Raw genomic sequence first — 20,004 nt, 5'->3', positions numbered from 1 at the left:
TATGGTGTCAAAAGCTTTAGGGAATGGCCCAGGAACAGCCTCAGGGGCTGACAAGGAGCCAAAGAGGAGCCACAAGAGGAGACACCTCAAGTCATGAACATCTCTTAAGGACAGCAGTAGGAAGGGGGAACTGAAAGACACGAGCAACATGTCTGTAAGTTAAATGGATTTACACCACCACCCCTTTGGAAAATCAAAAAAACTCACATGGCACCCCAGAAACAAACCACTGAAGCGTGAAATCATGCAGCAGGGAAAGCTGCCACAAAGAATCAGAAATTGATTTAATAGAAAAAAATTGACTGCTGCAGAATTTGTGTGGAATGCTGGCTGAGAGAGATCCCCAGTTCCTGAGGGCTTCGCTGCGGGCACCGTCTGGCGAAAGGTGTGGAAAGTGAAATTTCATACTTGGTAATTCTATGTGTACTGAGTGCTTCCTCTTCAATACCGAACAATTAAAATCGATGACAGGATGCTAGGTAACAAAAGAAAATGACTGATCAATATGCATGTCTTGGAGCTGAAGAAAAACCCATCTGCTGAGAGCAGCATGCTGATGAGGCGAGATTTCTGAGAGCTCAGATAGAAAATCTTGAAAGCTTCCATTCCCGATGCTCGATAAAACAATGCGGCTGAGCAGATGCCAGACGCAGCGCCAGGAGAGGTTAAGTCACCAAAGAGGCTAAAAAATAACTGTTAGGAAAACAGGGGATATTCATTTTTAGACTAAATAGCTTTAGAGTAAAAAACATGATGCTTCTTTTCTTTGCCTTTCTTTCTAAAGGTCTCCAAAGCCCTTTACTGATGCTGAAAAATGATGTTCTTTGCATACCCATGTGAGGTTTTAGAGATGCTGAGACACTGACATTTTAAGGCCAGTGCCCATTTTAGTCCTCAGCTCAAAGCACTTTATATCTGATTTCCACATATATTTCACTTGGGAATGTCTGCCAAAAATCAAGCACGAAATCTTCACCGATTCAGTAGTTTCAGATTGGTCACCCAGAACGCTTTTGAAAACGCTCCTGTAAAGCGGTGCACAGGGTCTGCTGTGGCTCCGGCAGGACAGGGACCTTCAGGTTCACTTACCCAGTTTTTCCCTCCTGAACGGTATTTTTTTTGTTTCTGAGGCAACAGATCGTCAAGTGGCACAAAAGCAGTTAAGCACTTTAGGACTTGTGGCTCTTACACTTAGTCCTGCTGACACAGGCTTGAAAGTGCAGCACGGAGCAACTATGGTGTCCTCAGCCTGAATCCCTGACGCTGTGCACAGTTCAACAGGGCAGCAGGAAGGTGTGTGTGAAACAGGAGGAGGAAAAAAGTTCCAAGCAGCTTTCTGTAAAGAGCCATAGTTAAGTGTTTCGTGGCCAACACAGACCACATTCGCTTCCTTCTTCCAGTCCAGCCCCACCAAAACCCAACCCAAGCAAGCCTAGGAACTGGGGAAACTGGAATCAAATATCTTCCACTGGCTGCCAGCCCGGAGAATCTCTGGAGCATAGAATCATAGAATTATAGAATAGTTTGAGTTGGAAGGGACCTTCAAAGCTCCCCTAGTGTCCCCCCTGCCATGAGCAGGGACATCTGCACCAGCTCAGGTTGCTCAGAGCCCTGTCCAGCCTGGCCTGGGATGTCTCCAGGGATGGGGCATCCACCACCTCTCTGGCCAACCTGGGACAGGGTTTCACCACCTTCAGCATCGAAAATTTCTTCCTCACATCCACCCTGAATCTCCCCTCCTTTAGTTTAAAAACATCACCCCTTGTCCTATCACAACAGGCCCTGCTAAAAAGTCTGTCCCCATCTTTCTTACAGGCCCCTTTTAAGCACTGAAAGGCCACAATAAGGTCTCCCCGGAACTTCTCTTCTCCAGCTGAACACCCCAGCTCTCTCAGCCTGTCCTCCCAGCAGAGCTGTTCCAGCCTCGGGTCATTCCTGTGGCTCCTCTGGCCCCTCTCCAGCAGGTCCATGTGTGTCCTGTGCTGAGGAACCAGAGCTGGACCAGCACTGCAGGGGGGTCTCACCAGAGCGGAGCAGAGGGGCAGAATCACTTCCCTCCACCCGCTGGCCCCGCTCCTTGTGATGGTGATGAAATGTTCGTGCTCTGAACTGAAGGAATAATGCATCCCACACGGAACAGCAGCCCACAGCTGCTGGTGCACCATGATGTGCCTTTGTGGAAACCATATCATCCAGCTGGGACAGAAGAAACCACTGTCTGGTGGGCACGGGCAGCCCAACCTCTGCCACTGCGTGAGCCGCTTTATCAGCAAAGTGGGAGGAGGGAAAAGCGCGTTGCTCAGCCGGGCTCTGCCACAGGAACAGAAAATGCATTGTTTGTAAATCAGACTTTGGAACAGCTTAACACTTAAGTACACCTTCGATTAATTAAAGCTTTGCAAAGCGTGGATATAACAATATTCATTCTCCTGACTGTAGATTTTGCTACAAAATAAACAGCTTTTCCAGGCTGGGCTTATCAAGAAGTTGGGTCAGGTTCAAAATCATCTCAAAATCCTGGTGGGGATCAGCTGAACCAAAAATGATTAGAATATAGACACATAAAAGATGTACAGATGAGGTTCTTAGGGACATGGTTTAGTGCTAGATTTAGGTTATGGTCGGACTCGATGATCTTAAGAGTCTCTTCCAACGAAAATGATTCTATGATTCTGCGATTCTATAGCACCTGAAGAAAATTACCTTTAGAGAAATATTTGCACACAGAGTATGTCTGGTGGGCTGGTAAAACCCCGCAGGTCTCAGAGGCGCTTTTCAATAACCTCTATTATCATGCTTTCCAGTAATGTGAACCTTGTGGGGTTTTGTTTTGTTTTGTTTTTTTCTTTTTATTGCCTTATTATGTCAAACAACATTTTCCCACTCCTTTTTTATGCATAATTATTTTCTTCCCTCTGCTCATTTTCTTCTCACAACCGTGCCCTCCAGACCAAGCAGTGCCTCTATCATGATAAAGCAACTGTTTTCATGTCGGCACAATGAAGAATGGAATTTGATCCATGGAGGGGCGATGCTCCATCTTTACCCTCCAGGCTTAGAACATTCTGCGGCGGTTACTGAATTTCCCCAGGTAAACGCTGTCCTCCAGTAAGCGAGGAAATGGCACCGACCTTCCTGCGTTGGAATGAAATAGAGGACTGGGAGTATTTCTTCTGGCATAAGAGGAATAACAGCGAGAAATAGCTACGACTGCTGGACCCCCTGACCCCACCTGAGCTTGAGCTACTGCCAAATACAGGCAAAAATCATTAACTGCTCAAAAACGTCCAAACAGGTGAGCGGTGTAAAGCGGCGCTGAAAGCGATGGGATCGCCAGCACATCCGGGAGCGGGACCCTCCTGCCAGGTTGCTCTTGCCAGCAATTTTGAGCTAAAATAATGAACTCAGGGACAGTTTCTGTATCACTGTCCATATGTTCAGTCATAGTAGCCACAGCAGAGATATTACTTCATGTGCTTTACAGGATATATTGTCCTGCAAGCAGCTTCTCGTTTCGCCTCTCGTGAAGCGCAGCTCAGCCTTGACCTCCGGGGATTCCTTCCAACCAACGCTCCCGTGATTCGGTGATCCTTCGGCTTTTCCCGCTGCAGGGCCTTGGCCCGACAGCTGCTGGGTTTGGAAGTTATTTCCCCGTCTTAGACTGACTCCAAGCCCAAGGAAATAAAGCTGGCAAACCCCTCCAGCTCGCTGCGCGGTAAGGTGTCCCCGCAGGCTGCAGTCGGAGCCCACTGCCCAGCATCCCCCGGCAGCGGCAGCGCTGGCCCCGTCCCCTTGTCCCCTCCAGCCTGTTGGAGCAAAGCCAGGATGGCAACACAGACCACAAAGCCTAAAATGAGACCTGGAGAGGAACCACGCGTGGCTGAAGTACAATTCCTTGATAACCTTCCTCCCGACGTGACACAACTCTACCTTTCCCTCTTCCAGGCGTGACCAAAAACCTCCTGAGGTTTGGGCAAAACAAGAAAGCAAAGAACTACCCTGTATCACTTCTCACCAACGCTTCACTTTGAGACCTAATATTTATTCTCCGATGCTCAAGAAGGAGATTCAGCCTGCTGAGTTCTAATTCTTTATTTTAAAATGTTTTCATAAGTAGCAAAAGTTTGTTTTTTGAGGAGGAGAAAACACAGAATCACTGGCTATTTTCAGAAAACACATAAGCTTTTCCAAAGATTTGTATCAGGAAAGTAGTATAAATATATACGTATATATATATATAAAAAAATGATTTGGTACTAACAGATTCAACTAGAATTTCAGTGAGGGAAAGAAACAAAATGGTAAAAAAAAAATCTAACATCACAATTTTGTTAGTCCCTTTTTTAAAGGTGTTATTTTAACCTACAAGACAATTACAACCGCTTGCAATAAAGCAACAGCCCAACAACAGTAGCACCCACCCGGCATCCGAGCCGGGCACAGGGCCAGGGCACAGCGAGTGATACCGAGATCCCGCCGAAGCTCTGACATCTTTCACAATTATTTGGAATATCGCATTTATCTCGTGGAATTCAGAAGATTTCTAATTGGTTTTGCCTTCCCCTGCAGCAGCGGCGCTTTGACTGTTCACCAATCACCAGATCATCTATCACAAACTTTATTAATTTTTACTGCTATTATTTTTTCCTCATTTACAACATCCCGAGTCCTAAACCAGCCGTCAGGACTTGTGCACAAGATGCCACGTGAGGTTCGATCTGCCAAAATTCTCGCTATTTTTGGCATTAGCTCCTCCTCAGAAGAAGACGACCCAGTTCTCCAGGGCAGGACCTCCCTCTAGCGTCGGCATCGCCACCGCGCTCCCAAGTCCTTCCTGCTCTCCAAACGAGAGAAATCTGGTTTGGTCCTGCCAGTAACGACCCATAATTAATGTTTATAGATGATGAGAATTCACCGAGTCCCAGGAGCGCCTGGGGATCGCGCAGCCTGCAGAAACTCTTGTGTAATTAACATTTAACGATTATGCAGAAACCCCGAGGTGAGCAGCTGTCTCTGCTTCTGCAGGAGAGGCCTGAGGGCAACAGAACATGAAGACGAACTATTTAGGAACCCCTCATCAGCTTCACTTTTCTCCTCCCATACCCACGGACTTCTCACTTGTTCAAGCAAGACAGAGAGGTGCAAACGTCACCTTGGCACGGCGGAGCTGTTATTTTTGTAGAAGGGACTGAAAAACACTCATGGGCCTGTCCAAAAATGATCCCGCAAGCTAAATGAGGTGGAAAAAAATTCGCTGTGTTCAGGTGTCCCCCGCCAGGAGGAACCAGCGGCCGCGCAGGGACGGGATTTTGCAGCATCCCAAAGTAAGGGACCATTTGTTGACAGGGTGGGCGAGGAAAAGGCAGGAGCACACGTTTCTGTCTGCACATCAGCCCCGGTAATGCTTTAAAATAAATCCTAAAACAAAACTAAAAAAAATTACACGCAGATGCAACCTTAAAAATGTAAACCAGTAAAACATTAAGCTGTAAAATCAACATGAGGTGGTGGCTGAAGTAATGAGCAAAGCAGCAGAGGTCAAGCAAATGCAGATACATAAGTGAGATTCTTCTCTTTCCAATTTAGAAAGGAAATATTTACTGAAAAATCTGTTTAATACACCAATGGGTCGCTTTCAAAGGCTACTTTGGGCAGAACTCTTGCCTCTCCACCCCTGAGCACTGATAAGACCCACTGGTCGCTCTGCAGGATTCAATGCTGAGTCTAACAAGTCGAGCAGTATCCAGGTTGCTCCTAGCTTTAGTCACAGAAATACAGTAATTATTGTCATGGTTAATTAAAATACACGCTTTCCTATTAATGTAACATTAGCCTGTACATTTTAAACAGCCCAACTGACAATTTAATACACTCTTTATTCAATATTTATCCTTGTACCTTGGAGGCATCCCCAAAGCCGATGTGTTTTGGAAGGCTCTTAAAGGTAAAATAATCTAAGATCTGGACCCAATTAGGTGCACAACTCTATTCCTGGGCAAGTCAATGAGCAACAGCAACCCACACTTTGTGTGGTAAGGACTTTTACTGAAAATACATATTTTAGGACTGAATTTCTACCAAAGGAAGGCTTTATTGTAAAAACTTAATGAGATCTGGGACTATAAAATGCTGGTATAAGGTCACTTAATGAAATGTGACCTGAACACTGACAGACAGACATGACTGACATGGTACAAGAGCGTGTCTTTCCTTACACTTCTTGCTTTCAACAAGCGAAAAATAATCACTCATAGCAAATCCGAGACTGCCTCAGAAAATGGTAGTGACAAAGGATTCCCCCTGCAAATGAACATGGGACAGGAATATTGTGACATAAGTTGGAGGAAAACATCCACAGAAGATAAACCACACTAAGTAGTTCTGAATTAGTTATAATTACATGGATAATTGTTCTAATTTTGCAGATATTACTAAGAATAGGAGGACCATTCATTTCTTTGCAGCGCTTTAGCAATTAAAATACGTGTCTGCTTTTCGCAAAACAAGGAGTGAAGGAACAAGCGCAGGGCAGGGGACACCGTCCCTGGCAGGGCAGGCTGGGCCCTGCCAAGGCTGCCAAAATCCGTCATTCTCATGGCACTGCCTGTTCACAAAGCAGGAAACCGTCTGAAACCTCCGTTCGCTGGAATTTTAACAAAACACCAACCCTAGATGTTACTACAGCCACTGAGCAGCTTCTAAAATTATAGGAAGTATTTAGGAAAGCCTGGAGTTTGAGGCTCTGAGGTCTTATTAAATGCTTACAATGGAGCCTTCTTGTATCAGGCACTCAGTCTTTAAATGTATATTTTCTATATTTTCAGTGAAAGTGCTTACTACACAAAATGCTGGATGCTGTTGCTCACTGACTCAAGCAGGAACACCCCACAAAGTTGCTTTATTTCCCCTTCTGAGTTATAAAAAAGTGCTAGAAGAAAATTCTTTGCTCCTGGTCGCAGGCTCCAAACACTGGCTGCGAGGATCCAGGTTCTGAAGTGGTAGAAGACCCTGTGCGATTGACGCCACGGTCCGAAGGCACAGCCAGGACAGGCGACAAAAAAAGCGTCGAGCTCTCACGACTTCGCATCACGGCAGCATGAGGGATTTTGCCAGTCTCATCCAGAACCATTTTTTGGTGCAAGGATTGGTGTAATCACAAATTGTAATGAACCGTAAGATACTTGGAAACTCGTTCTTCATGCTTTTGTATTTGACAGGAATCAGCCGTTTGGAACGAGCACCTGGAAGACAGGTCACACAGGCAGAGGGTTATACAGAGCCACCAGCAGATCCTCTGTCCATGCGTCAAACACATCACCAGATCCAGATTTGATCCTGATAATGCAACTAGCTCTCACCCTGGAGAGCACATTTGTGAATCCCAAGCCCTCTAAGAACAATTCACTTAAATACGTAGCAGGGCCCCATCTTGCACGTGTAGGGCAGCTTGCTCTGATGGGAGTTACTGGAGAGAACCCAGTGGAGGCTACGAAGATGCTGAGGGGTCTGGAGCATCTTTCTGATGAGGAAAGACTGAGAGAGCTGGGGCTGTTCAGCCTGGAGAAGAGGAGAGGGGATCTCAATGTTTATAAATATCTCAAGGGTGGGTGTCAAGAGGATGGACCAGACAATGTTCAGTGGTGCCCAACGACAGGATGAGGGGCAACTGGCACAGACTGAAACACAGGAGGTTCCATCTAAATATGAGAAACTTCTTGAGTTCGAGGTGCCAGAGCCTGGAACAGGCTGCCCAGAGAGGTTGTGGAGTCTCCTTCTCTGGAGACATTCAAACCCACCTGGACACATTCTTGTGTGATCTGCTCTGGTGACCCTGCTTTAGCAGGTGGGTTGGACTGGATGATCTCCAGAGGTCACTTCCAAACCCAACCACTCTGTGGTTCTGTGAGTGATAAAGGCCTAATGAACTGCCACCATAAAAAAACAGAACACAGTTTCTTGTGGAACACAAACAGTCCCAACCACCTCCAGGTGTAGGAGAGAAAACGGAGATGATGCTCCTTCTAGCTGGTCAGCTTTGCTGGGTTGTCTCCAATTCTTTTTCCTCCCCCCCAATTCCTGCAGGCTGCAGACAGCACCCACCAATTGCAAAGGGCTGCGAGGAATCACTCTGCTAACCTGCTGTTTTTGAGGCATGCACAATATCAGACAGCTCTTCCTGGGATTGCTGCTGCTGAAGGAGCAGCTCTGCTAAAAAGGAACCTCCTCCTTTGTAATTCTGCATAGGGACAACCAATGATAGGACAAGGGGCAATGGATACAAAATGGAACACAGGAGGTTCCACTTAAATAGGAGAAGAAACTTCTTCTCAGTGACGGTGACAGACACTGGACCAGGCTGCCCAGGGAGGTTGTGGAGTCTCCTTCTCTGCAGACATTCCAACCCGCCTGGACACCTTCCTGTGTAACCTCATCTGGGTGTTCCTGCTCCGGCGGGGGGATTGGACTGGACGAGCTTTCGAGGTCCCTTCCAATCCCTGACATTCTGTGATTCTGTGAGACCCGCTACCAGCTACACTACGCTGCCCAGCACAAGTGATGACACTGAGACCTGGATGAGGCAAGAAACCAAGATTTCATAACTGCAGCAGATGCTTCAATAATCTGTGGAGTTCCCAGAACATGCCACCAAACCCTTCTGAGCTTTAGTTACCCCACGCAAACAAGTCCCTCTGTGATTTCTGTAAGCCTGCACTTACACACGTTTTTACTGGTAGAGCTCGTGTCATTTAAAGGGTTGTTGGGCATTAAAGGGCTGTCGGGCATTGGAACAGGCTGCCCAGGGCAGTGGTGGAGCTACCGTCCCTGGAGGGGTTTAAAAGACGCGCAGATGAGGTTCTTAGGGACACGGTTTAGTGCCAGTGTTGGGTTAATAGTTGGACTCGATGATCTTGAGTGTCTCTTCCAACCAAAATGATTCTACAATTCTATGATTACAGAACGACATTTCTTTTCCTGTTGTTCTAATGAAATATATGATGCCAACAAAACACTAGTGAAGAACTAAAAGGACTTTTCCACAAATCTTGACGATTGGGGGTTGATGGAACATGCTAGGGGTGTTCAGTGGATTAACAGCCATCGTATGAAATGGATTAACAGCCACCGTTAGTTTTAAAGGCTGCTTCTAATAGCGATAAATCTCTGCTTAGCAAGGGGCATAACACCCAGGGCAAACCTGTGCCTAGGTGGACGTTCACACACATGAAATGTCAGTCAGTCATGAGAACCCAGGTCTGAGACCGAGTCACCGGTTCTGTAACTATCAGTTATTTATTTTCCACCTCTATTTATCTGATCTGTTTCAACATATCTGTGACTACCCCTCATTCTGCATTTGTGCAGTGCCCAGTAGTACAGCACTGATCTCAGCTGGAAATGTTACTGTAAGAAAAATTATTATGTTGGTATAAAATTTTAAATGGGGTATTTGTGAGATCTTACCTGGGGAAAGACTAAGAGCAAATTTGGTCTGAAAATCACATTCATCACTTTCTAGGTAATCATCTGAAACCACGACCACCATCCTCCGACACCTGAAGATGAAGCAGTTGCGGGGAAAAAAAAAAAAATATCAAGAGAGGTACTTCTCATTCTCGCTGGCAGAATTATGTATTCCTCTGAATTGCTGTGCTGGAGAAATGAACCCGGCTGCGTTCCAGCAGGAATTAACTACAGAGCAAGGACTCCTGATAGACAGACAGCGACGTTACGCACAAAAACCTGATTGCGGGTACACACTCGTATACTAAAAACAAAGATATCGCAATAAGTCCAGATTGTCTGTGTGATCTTTATTTGAGTCCCTATATATTACAAACAATGCCATCTCAACTATCTGCTTGCATGCTGCCTTTATTGACTGCGCGTAACTGCTACTTTTTTAATATTAGAATGAACTGGACAGAGCTTTATTGTGCTCATATTACTGTGAATCCACTGATTTCATAAATTTGAGCTTTATTCTCCAATTAGTTGCTTACATTTGAGGTGCCTGGTTGTAAACTACACGTTGGGCTCTTTCTGGAAGGCTACGCCACGCAACAGCCTATGGGGCCTTGTGAGGGTCTCTGTTAATACCACGCTACCTCCTCTGAAAGGCTGATGTTTAAAACCCAAACAACTGCCTCGGGATTTTTCACCCCCAATCTGGGGAGTTGCTTTTGCATCCCAAAGCTCCCACCATGTCTAAGTTCCGCACAGGTCTGAAGGATCATCGAAGGCAGAGCCAAACCCCAGTGCTGTCCCCTCAAAGCCCACACCGTGGGGTGCAGCTGACACACCCTGGGGCAATATTCATGTCCAGATCACCTCCACGGATGCAGCCACAGGATATTCCAGCCCATAGAAAAGGCATCGAGCGTAAGCAGCATCACCGTAGTGGCATCTTCCTTGTGAACACTAAGAAGCAACATCTTTAGGAACGCTCGAGTCTTCCTTCTGGAGCCAAGGGCATAAAACAAACCCCATAAAGACATCCTTGCGGATTTTTACTGCTTCACTGGCACCACACTGCAGATGTTATGGTAAAATGAACATAATGTCCCCAACAGCCACGGTTCACTTACCTCCTTTCTATAAGTTCTCCGCTGATGGACCACACACACGTTCCTGGCAAGACATCTCGATCAAATACACAGAGCTTCAGTTTGAACTCTGTTTGTTCCAGCTCCCTGATCATCTCCTGGACAAACTGAAGGTCTTTCTGACAGTAGCAGATGAAGGCATCAAACATCTCTGTTCCGTTCCCTGAAACCATTCACAATGTAGTTGTCATCTACTACAAATGAAGGTAATTCCTGCAGTGAACTTTCACGAGCTCCCACAGACTTTGACTCAGAATCAGGAGCTTTGACAGACGAGCTCTGGCCAAATTCGTGAAGGAAATTTAACGTTGTACCGGCCCAGCTCCCCTTCAGCCCTGACTCCTGCCCACAACAGGGCTGACAGGAGGTAACGTGTCTGCCTTGATCACTTTGTTTCACAGTCCAGGTTGTTCACATTAACCCACATTTTCTGGCGGCGAAGGGCAGCCAAGATGCAGACACGTGAAATCTGCAGAGGGAATAACATCCAGCCACAGGGAAGGCAAGAGAGGCAGATTTTGGGAAGAGCCACAGGGAGCAAAGTGCCCAAGAGGACGCAACTCCGGGATTTTACTGGGAGTTACGCATCTAAAATATCCTTGTGGCTCTGGGTCCTAGTTCTCTAGTTCAGGTCACAGAGATTCAAACTTCCCAACCAAAACCTTCCTGCAGGCCCTTCATCCAGCAATGTCCTGACGTCCCTCATCTACCGACCTACAAGGTAGGCCTTGAAATTTGGAAACTGTGATTTTTACCGCTAAGATGTCAGGCTTAGGTACCTGAAGTCATATCCTATGTAAACGGCCCTGTTTTCCAAAGATATTAACGGCTGGCAGCTCTTGTTTATTTAGCATTTAATGAAATATTAAAGTGCTATCCTTTAAGAGCAATGTTTCTCATAATTAAGTGCCTTAATACTGCTGGATAGTCTCCCACTGTGTTATTTTTTTTCAGTATCAATGTCACCACATATATTTTTAAGTTTTTAATGCCAGCTCAAGCCTACCACAGTGAAAAAATAGGTCAGGCTCTAAAAGCTGCTGACAAAAGTATCAACCCGGCAGGCAGATTCAGCCCAAGAAGCATCCAGTCAAGCAGAAGGGCAACTGGCTGCCAGGTCAATCAAGCTGAGGGTTCTGCTTTGGGGGCACAGCGCTAACTTGGGCGTCACATCAGGCAAAGCTGCCATGTACAAACAGCAGCAAATTGGTCTATGGACGTTTGGGGAGGGTTAATGATGTCCCCACATACAGCAAAGGTGGCCACCCAAACTCAGGCTAGCCAGAGGAGCATCTCAAGAGGTGAGGGACACATCTCTATTCAGCCTCGGCTGCTGCTCCGTCTGTCGCAGAATCACAGAGTGGTTGGGGTGGGAAGGGACCTCTGGAGATCATCCAGTCCAACCCACCTGCTAAAGCAGGGTCACCAGAGCAGATCACACAGGAATGTGTCCAGGCGGGTTTGAATGTCTCCAGAGAAGGAGACTCCACAACCTCTCTACGCAGCCTGTTCCAGGCTCTGGCACCTCAAAGTCAAGAAGTTTCTCCTCATATTCAGATGGAACCTCCTGTGTTTCAGTCTGTGCCCGTTGCCCCTCATCGTGTCGTTGGGCACCACTGAACAGAGTCTGGTCCATCGTCTTGATTCCCACCCTTGAGATATTTATCAGCAGAAATCAGATCCCCTCTCAGCTTGTCTTCTCCAGGCTGAACAGACCCAGCTCTCTCAGTCTCTCCTCACAAGAAAGATGCTCCAGACCTTTCATCAAGTTTGTAGCCTCCGCTGGACTCTCCAGTAATTCCTTGTCCTTCTTAAACTGGGCAGCCCAGAACTGGACACAGTGGTCCAGGTGCGGCCTCATGAGGGCAGACTAGGATGCTCACTGCCTCAGCACACAGCTGCACACACAGCCCAGCAAGAACACATACACACACACACTCAGAAACTGTGTTTCCTCTCTCCTCCAACTTCATACCCAGCCCTGCTTCAAACCCGGCTTCCTTTTTTTTCAAGCTGGTTACATCTGCTGAAGACAGGGCAGTGTAGCCAAGGCACTAGTCTCTGACATCCTTCCCCCTTGACTCCGACCTGCTGAGCTTTCGGCAGCTGCTGCTCTGTGCCAGGCTGTGCTAAGAGACACATTTCTGGGAAGTTTCCTCCCACGCGTGTCCTGTGGCCTCTGCGCCAGCCCGTTCCTGGGTACAGCGTCCCCAGGGTTGCTTCTCCTCTCTGCCCATGGGATTTAAGAAAAGTGTGACCAGCAGGTTGAGAGAGGTTGTTCCTCCCACTCTGCTCTGCCCTGGTGAGGCCGCATCTGGAGTTCTGTGTCCAGTTCTGGGCTCCCCACTTTAAGGACAAGGAATTACTGGAAGGAGTGCAGCGGAGGCTACAAAGATGCTGAGGGGTCTGGAACATCTTTCTTATGAGGAGAGAGTGAGAGAGCTGGGGCTGTTCAGCTGGAGAAGAGAAGCTGAGAGGGGATCTCATCAATGTTTATAAATATCTCAGGGCGGGTATCAAGAGGATGGACCAGACTCCTTTCAGTGGGGCCCAACGACAGGATGAGGGGCAATGGGCACAGACTGAAACACAGGAGGTTCCATCTGAATATGAGGAGAAAATTCTTTCCTTTGAGGTGCCAGAGCCCTGGACCAGGCTGCCCAGAGAGGTTGTGGAGTCTCCTTCTCTGGAGACATTCAAACCCACCTGGACACATTCCTGTGTGATCTGCTCTGGTGACCCTGCTTTAGCAGGTGGGTTGGACTGGATGATCTCCAGAGGTCCCTTCCAACCCCAACCACTCTGTGATTCTGTGAAAAGGAAAAATGAAAATGCCTGATGACGACGAGCTAAAGCATTCTGGCCGAGGCTATGAAAAGTCATGGGGAGTAATGAAAGCAAACGAGTTTTCTGCACTTCTCATGGCGATCTGCTACAGATGAAGGCAATTCTGTCACGAGGTATCAGGCACTTACCGTACGGATCGTCCCTGGTGGTGATGCCCACCATCTCCGACGTCTTCGGCACGCTGCTGTCTACCGCTGGCACCTGAAGCGGCTGGTCGGCCTGCTCCTGCTTCCTCTGCAAGTACTTTCGACAGTCCTCCTCTGCAGAAACACACACTTAAAATGAGAAGCTCCGGTGACAGTGGTTTTACACTGCTGAGTTCTTTAAAACAGGAACAGCTATTTCATAGATCAGGGATATTAGTGGGAAACTGCCTGTCTGGTTTTTTTTGGTACCTAGAATTTATCTCACCCATGTTTGAAACTCTTGATGCTGCCTCCACCACCTTCTCTAACAATTAATTTCTGAAGCTCACTCTTGCTGTGTAAAGAAGTACGTACTTTTATTCATTTTAAACAAACCTCCTCCTATTATCCTTAGTTCTAGTACATCCCAGACACTTTAAAAGGCATCATGTGTGTAACAGCTCTCAACTCTGTCTGCTCTTATTGTTAGGCATTTTGGAGTATTTAAAACCATCAAATAACTGGGGGCGGGGGGGAAGGGGGAATTCTTAATTAGAACTCTTCATATTGTCTTTTATTAATAAATGCAGACACATGCAAGCTGATTCATACCCCTGGCCTTCGTCATAACTGCCGGTGATGATGAGTATGTGTACTCACTACAGGCCATGTAAAATTCTATTGAGCCCCTGAAATGGGCTTTGTATTATGCAACAACTAGTGGAGATCGTCCTTGGCTCAGGTAGAGCAGGTGTGTAAATCCCCTCCGGGATAACTGAAGGGCAAGCAATCCTGTCACGTTCGCTGCCTTGAACTTCCCAAACAGGACAGTGATGGATACAGATCTATTATAAACAGATTAAAAAAAAAGAGTGATAAATCTAAACGTGAAGTGGAGAAGTGACTAGAAGTGACTAGAAACCCTGCAGCCTCTGCCACCCTGCAATATGCAGTTAGAGAAGAACTTGAAAGTAAAAGGAGATTTGAAACCAGGAATTAAGAAGATGAAACTCCCTAGCGCCTTCTCCTTTACTTAAGACCGAAAAAACAAAACCCAGGTTGCAATCAGAAGAGCACTGATCACTCGGAGGGTCGGGCTGGCACTGCTACAGAGATCCCTGGCAGCAGCAGCAGCAGCAAAAGGATCTGCTGACGCGCAGGAGGCGGGTGAAGCCCCATCTTCTTCTTCTGCCTCACAGTTTTGCATCTCGTGACTGGATTACGCCCAATCTACTAAAGCGTCAGATCTGATCAAAGCTTTTCCTGAGGCTCAGGCATCCCCGATCTGCTTCTCTTCTCTCCAGCCGTGCAGAGAGAAGAATCAGCCTTTACCAGCCAGAATCATTCTTCACCAGCCAGAAGGTTAATATTTCAGGCCTTTCCTCGCTAAAGCACTGTCCCATCTCTCCACCAGCTGCCTGTTGCCAGGAACCGTGCACATTGCGTGTCAGGTAAATCAGTATCTTTGAAATCACGATCAAAACTGCTTTGAATTGGCCACGGGGTTCAGAAGTTCCACGGGAAGGACTAACACACAGGCACTGCCTTACAAGTGCCATGGTCCCCTAGGCAGCCAGGATTAGCATCCAAAATACTGCTGAATAGGCAAGAACAGGCAATTAAAGGCATACTAATACCAGCGCTCAGCACAGAAATGTTTAAGTGTTTTTGCTCCGCATCTTCTCTTCTTGCTTCCCCCAGCTGTGCAAGTGGCACCTATTCTGGCCCAACCTGCGATTTTCTAGACCGGTGCCCAGAGCTCATCACCACATGGCTCATGGTTGATAAACAACACTCATTAACCAAGACTTCTGCGAATTCATCTAATCAAGCCCATGCACACAGTTTTGATGGCATCACACTAATCCCAGACCCCACTTATCCCTATGGGATAAGCCTGAGAGCTTGGCAAAGCTTTGAAAACAAAACACCGGAGCCTCATGGTTTTATTACAAGGGCACACTGGGGGCCCTATCGCATCAAAAGTACCTGAAGGGTCCAGTGAACCTGAAAGGATGAAAAACATTCAATATTTGGCAAGGATTAGTCTCCAGGTGGAAACAGTGCCTGGCTGTACAGGAAAAAGGATGTAAACCAACATAAAGAAGTAGCAAGAAACTCCTCTAAGCTGAGTTATCCCATTCCACCCAGCATCTGACTAACAGTGCAGGCTTTACATTCCTCCAGTGGTCGAACGAAAGCCTGAGGGACTGGGAAGAAAGATTAAAAACATGAAACCTCAAGTGCAAAATGATTAGCACGATGAGATCAGAGAGAAAACAGACCCAGTAACTGTCAAGCAGGAAAGTAGCACTTTTATACAGGGCAGGAGGAAACAAAAATCATTGAGTTTCAGCTGGAAAGAGTCAGCACGAACGTACTCAAGTGAAGAGTTTCACATCCTTGAAGATGATTGTACAATGAAATAGGCTGCTGAGAAAGATCATGCTGGGGGATGGAAAAGCTGCATCCTGCAAGTACCTGTCCTCCAGCTACTGTAACAGGGGAGCTGCCAACTCCAGCCCTGCTGTGCAAAGCAGCCAAAAGTGGAACAGGCCACAGGAGACACCGATTTTTAGCATTCTAAGCGCAGCCAAGGATGGAGCACACGACAAGAAGACAGGGAACCTGTTCTGCAGTAGAAACCATAAACCAAACATGTCCTCTCAAGCCGCACAGCACCAACGAGTTGTGTTTAACAGGGATGCTCAAAGGAGCTTGGCTGACAAGGGCATCAGGTGTCACCTGAGAGGTCGCCGAGTGTCCTGAGGCCTTTCAAATGACTTGAGATGCCTTCGTGTGGGCAGCCGAACCCTGCCCCAGACCTGCACCTCCTATAACAAAAGCACAGAAACTTGAGTACCGATGTTTTCTGAGCTCAGTCCTGCTGCATGAATCCTAACGGTGTAAACAAAGATGCCCTTGGCATCGGGCAACACCGCACATAAGAGTGCACGCAACCACCCGTTTCCTCTTACGGGGTAAATATCTCCGACTTCTGCAAGAGCTCCGTGTGCCAGCAACTGGTCACAGCTGCAATCCTCACCAAAAATAATAAAAGAGGAATGGCCGTGCTGGGTCAGGCTGAGGGTCCACCTACCCAAGCATCCTGCCGACAAGAGTAGCCAAAAACACATGCCTAGGGGAGAACAGGAGTATAAAATAAGAATACAGTGATATTTTCTTAAAATAATCTATCCTTTAGGTATAATCTACAATCTATTTTTATAATATATCTTTTGGACGACTTGCAGTTAAGGAATTTCCTGAGTCAGAGGCAATATTTTTGTCTTGAATAGCCCTCAGTGAGTTTTTCTTCCAAGAATTTATCCATGTCCTCTTATCAGCATGATCCACCACTGTGCTAAGCTTGTGACTTTCCTGAAGCTCCGGTTCCTCCCACTTTTTCTGCTGTTGTCTCTTCAGGCTCTGAAGAAGACCATCCACCACCTTTCCTTCCAGCGGTCCAGCTCCCAAATTCAGGGCCAGAAGAAGCCCAGGTGTTGGCCAATGTTTTTGTGAAGCCCCAGCTCCCTCACCCAGCTGGAAGCTTCTGCTATTTGTTATGAAGCTCTGACGGGTGGATCACAAAGCACACACCGATTTTTTTTTGTCTTTCCCAAAACCAAGTTTTTCTGAAGGTGTTCTTGAGTAGGAAGAATCACAGGAGTATGGGAAGGTCCTCAATCGCTTGTTGGTCAGGCTGTCTACATAGATGAATTTCTACATCCTCATTTACCTCTGTAACAGGAAATGAGATTTACCATTTCTTCATCACTAACCCAGTACACTATTATACAACACAGGACTTCAGCGGAGTCTCCGGCCTTGGAAATCCTTCAACAATGAATCTCCCCTACTGATGACAGTTCTTCCCTCGCCTCCCTTTGAATTTCTGCCATCATGAAGAATGCAAAGAATCTGTAAAGAACGAGTTATCGAAACAGCACTGGGACCTCCATATTCACGGCTTCTTGCTGACCCTATCGCAATTCTTTTTCAGTTTGCAAGGATATTCTTTTTCCCTCCCATCATCTAGTTCCACACATCCCTCATCTCTCCTTAGACTCATGCATCATCATTTTCACACTGGCCCTTATCCATGTAAGCTGCCTCTTGGCTGCCCTGGCCCAAAGCATCCTTGGAAAAACAGAAACTTTATTATTGAAGGTTTCAGATAACTTTGCAGAGATTACAGTTAGCAGAAATACAGCATAGCATAGAATCACAGAATACAATAATTCCGGTTGGAAGAGACCCTCAAGACAGGGTCCAACCATAACTGAACTCTGGCACTAAACCATGTCCCCAAGAACCTCATCTATGCGCCTTTTAAACCCCTCCAGGGATGGTGACTCCACTACTGCCCTGGGCAGCCTGTTCCAATGCCTGACAACACTTTCCAGGAAGATTTTTTTTCCTAATATCCAATCTGAACCTCTCCTGGTGCAACTTGAGGCCATTTCTTCTCGTCCTATCACTTGTTACCTGGGAGAAGAGACCAACCCCTCCACGCTCCAAGCTCCTCTCAGGCAGTTCAGAGATCAGAAGGTCTCCCCTCAGCTCCTGTTCTCCAGCTGAACCCCCAGCTCCCTCAGCCGCTCCCATCACACTTGTCTCCAGCCCCTTCCCCAGCTCCGTTCCCTTCTCTCAACTCGCTCCAGCACCTCAAGGCCTTTCTTGTCGTGAGGGGCCCAAAACTGCCCCCAGCAGCTTCTCCCTCCTCTCCTGGGAGCTGTGAAGCTCCTATGAAAACACCGAGGGGGTCACTCCACAGTTTGGGAAGCGCTTTTCTGCCTGTGTGGGAGTTTTAGCTTAACATCGCCTCCCCGAAAAGAAAACAACAACCGAACAACCAAACCACCACCATGCCCTCAGGACACGCAGCCCCCGCCGGGTCCCCCCCGCCTCACCCACGCTGTCCGCCAGCTCCAGCAGCACGTCGTGGCGGCCCAGGCTCCGCAGGAGGTCGAGCAGGCGGCCGACGGTGGCCCCGCCGGGGCAGCGGCCCTGCCATTCCTCCAGCAGCGCGGCCGTGGGGTCGGGCCGCCCCTCCAGCCGCCGGATCTCCAGGTACTCGCAGCCCAGCGCCTCCGCCAGCGCCGTCCAGTCGGCGGCCGCCGCCGCCCGCGGGTTGAGGTAGAGGCCGAGGCGGCGCCGCACGCCGTAGTTCAGCGCTACCATGGGCACGGAGTGCAGGTCGGGCGGCGACGGGACGGGGCCGGGGCCGGGGCCGGGCTGGGTGGCCGGGCCGCGATCTGGCGCTGCGGCCATGGCCGCGCTCGCAGCTTCCCTTCTCCGCGGCGCTTTCGCTTCCCGCCGCGCCCCGCCCGCCCCGCCCCGCCCCCGCCGTGCCCGGGGAGCGGTTTTACCGCCGCTGTTCTAAAGCTGTTTTCATCCGTTTACCCCCAAATCAACCCCGTGAGGGCTACATGGCTGTGCAGCCCCCTCGTACAGCAAACGGCGGGATTATTATTATTATTATCATCATCATCATCATCATTATTATTATCATCATCATCGTCATCATTATTATCATCATCATCATTATTATCATCATCATCATCATCATTATTATTATTATTATTATTGGCTGAGGGAGCTGGGGGGTTCAGCCTGGAGAACAGGAGCTGAGGGGAGACCTTCTGATCTCTGAACTGCCTGAAAGGAGCTTGGAGCATGGAGGGGTTGGTCTCTTCTCCCAAGTTACAAGTGACAGGACAAGAGAAAAACAGCCTCAAGTTGCGCCAGGGGAGGTTTAGATTGGATATGGGGAAAAAATTCTTCATGGAAAGGAGTTCTTGGTCATTGGAACAGGCTGCCCAGGGCAGTGGTGGAGTCATGATCCCTGGAGGGGTTTAAAAGGTGTTCAGATGAGGTTCTTAGGGACATGGTTTAGTGCTAGAGTTAGGTTACCGTTGGACTCAATGATCTTGAGGGTCTCTTCCAACTGAAATGATTCTATGATTCCTCTGCTGCTGCTGAAGTGGAGCAGCTTCTCCAACGTGAAACTGTAGCTTGGTCCTACATCTGATAGAGAGATGAATATTCCCATCCCCATGGTGCAAAGGAAAGGAGTTCTTGGTCATTGGAACAGGCTGCCCAGGGCAGTGGTGGAGTCATCATCGCTGGAGGGGTTTAAAAGCTGCACAGACGAGGTTCTTAGGGACGTGGTTTAGTGCCAGTGTTGGGTTAATGGTTGGACTCAATGATCTTTAGGGTCTTTTCCAACCAAAATAATTCTATTAAAATCTTTAAAGTGGCCATGAAACTGTTTTAGACCGGTTGCTGGTGCTGAGTACAAGACACGTCTCCCAGCAATGAACCAAATAGTTTGCAGCTTCCAGCCTGGTACCAAAAGCAACCTGGGTGCTGCCAGGACTCCAGGGCAGTTTGCAAGATGAACTTACTGCTTCTCCAAAGTACTG

General features: G+C 47.8%; 1 protein-coding gene across 1 annotated transcript; it reads right to left on the bottom strand.

Annotated features, from left to right (window-relative positions):
* Positions 1-6,844: 6,844 nt before the first annotated feature.
* Positions 6,845-18,850, bottom strand: MYD88 (MYD88 innate immune signal transduction adaptor). Its single transcript, XM_065630036.1, has 5 exons — positions 18,490-18,850; positions 13,580-13,711; positions 10,587-10,767; positions 9,463-9,554; positions 6,845-7,241 (listed from the first exon to the last, which is right to left on the bottom strand). The coding sequence occupies exons 1-5, from the start codon at positions 18,848-18,850 to the stop codon at positions 7,087-7,089; spliced, it is 921 nt and encodes a 306-aa protein (XP_065486108.1). The 3' UTR covers positions 6,845-7,086.
* Positions 18,851-20,004: the final 1,154 nt, after the last annotated feature.

The sequence above is a fragment of the Caloenas nicobarica genome, chromosome 2 (genome assembly GCF_036013445.1).
Source record: "Caloenas nicobarica isolate bCalNic1 chromosome 2, bCalNic1.hap1, whole genome shotgun sequence".
Taxonomy (NCBI): Eukaryota; Metazoa; Chordata; class Aves; order Columbiformes; family Columbidae; genus Caloenas; species Caloenas nicobarica.
Note: the sequence above shows the minus strand (reverse complement) of the source record. Positions and strands in the feature narration are given on the sequence as shown.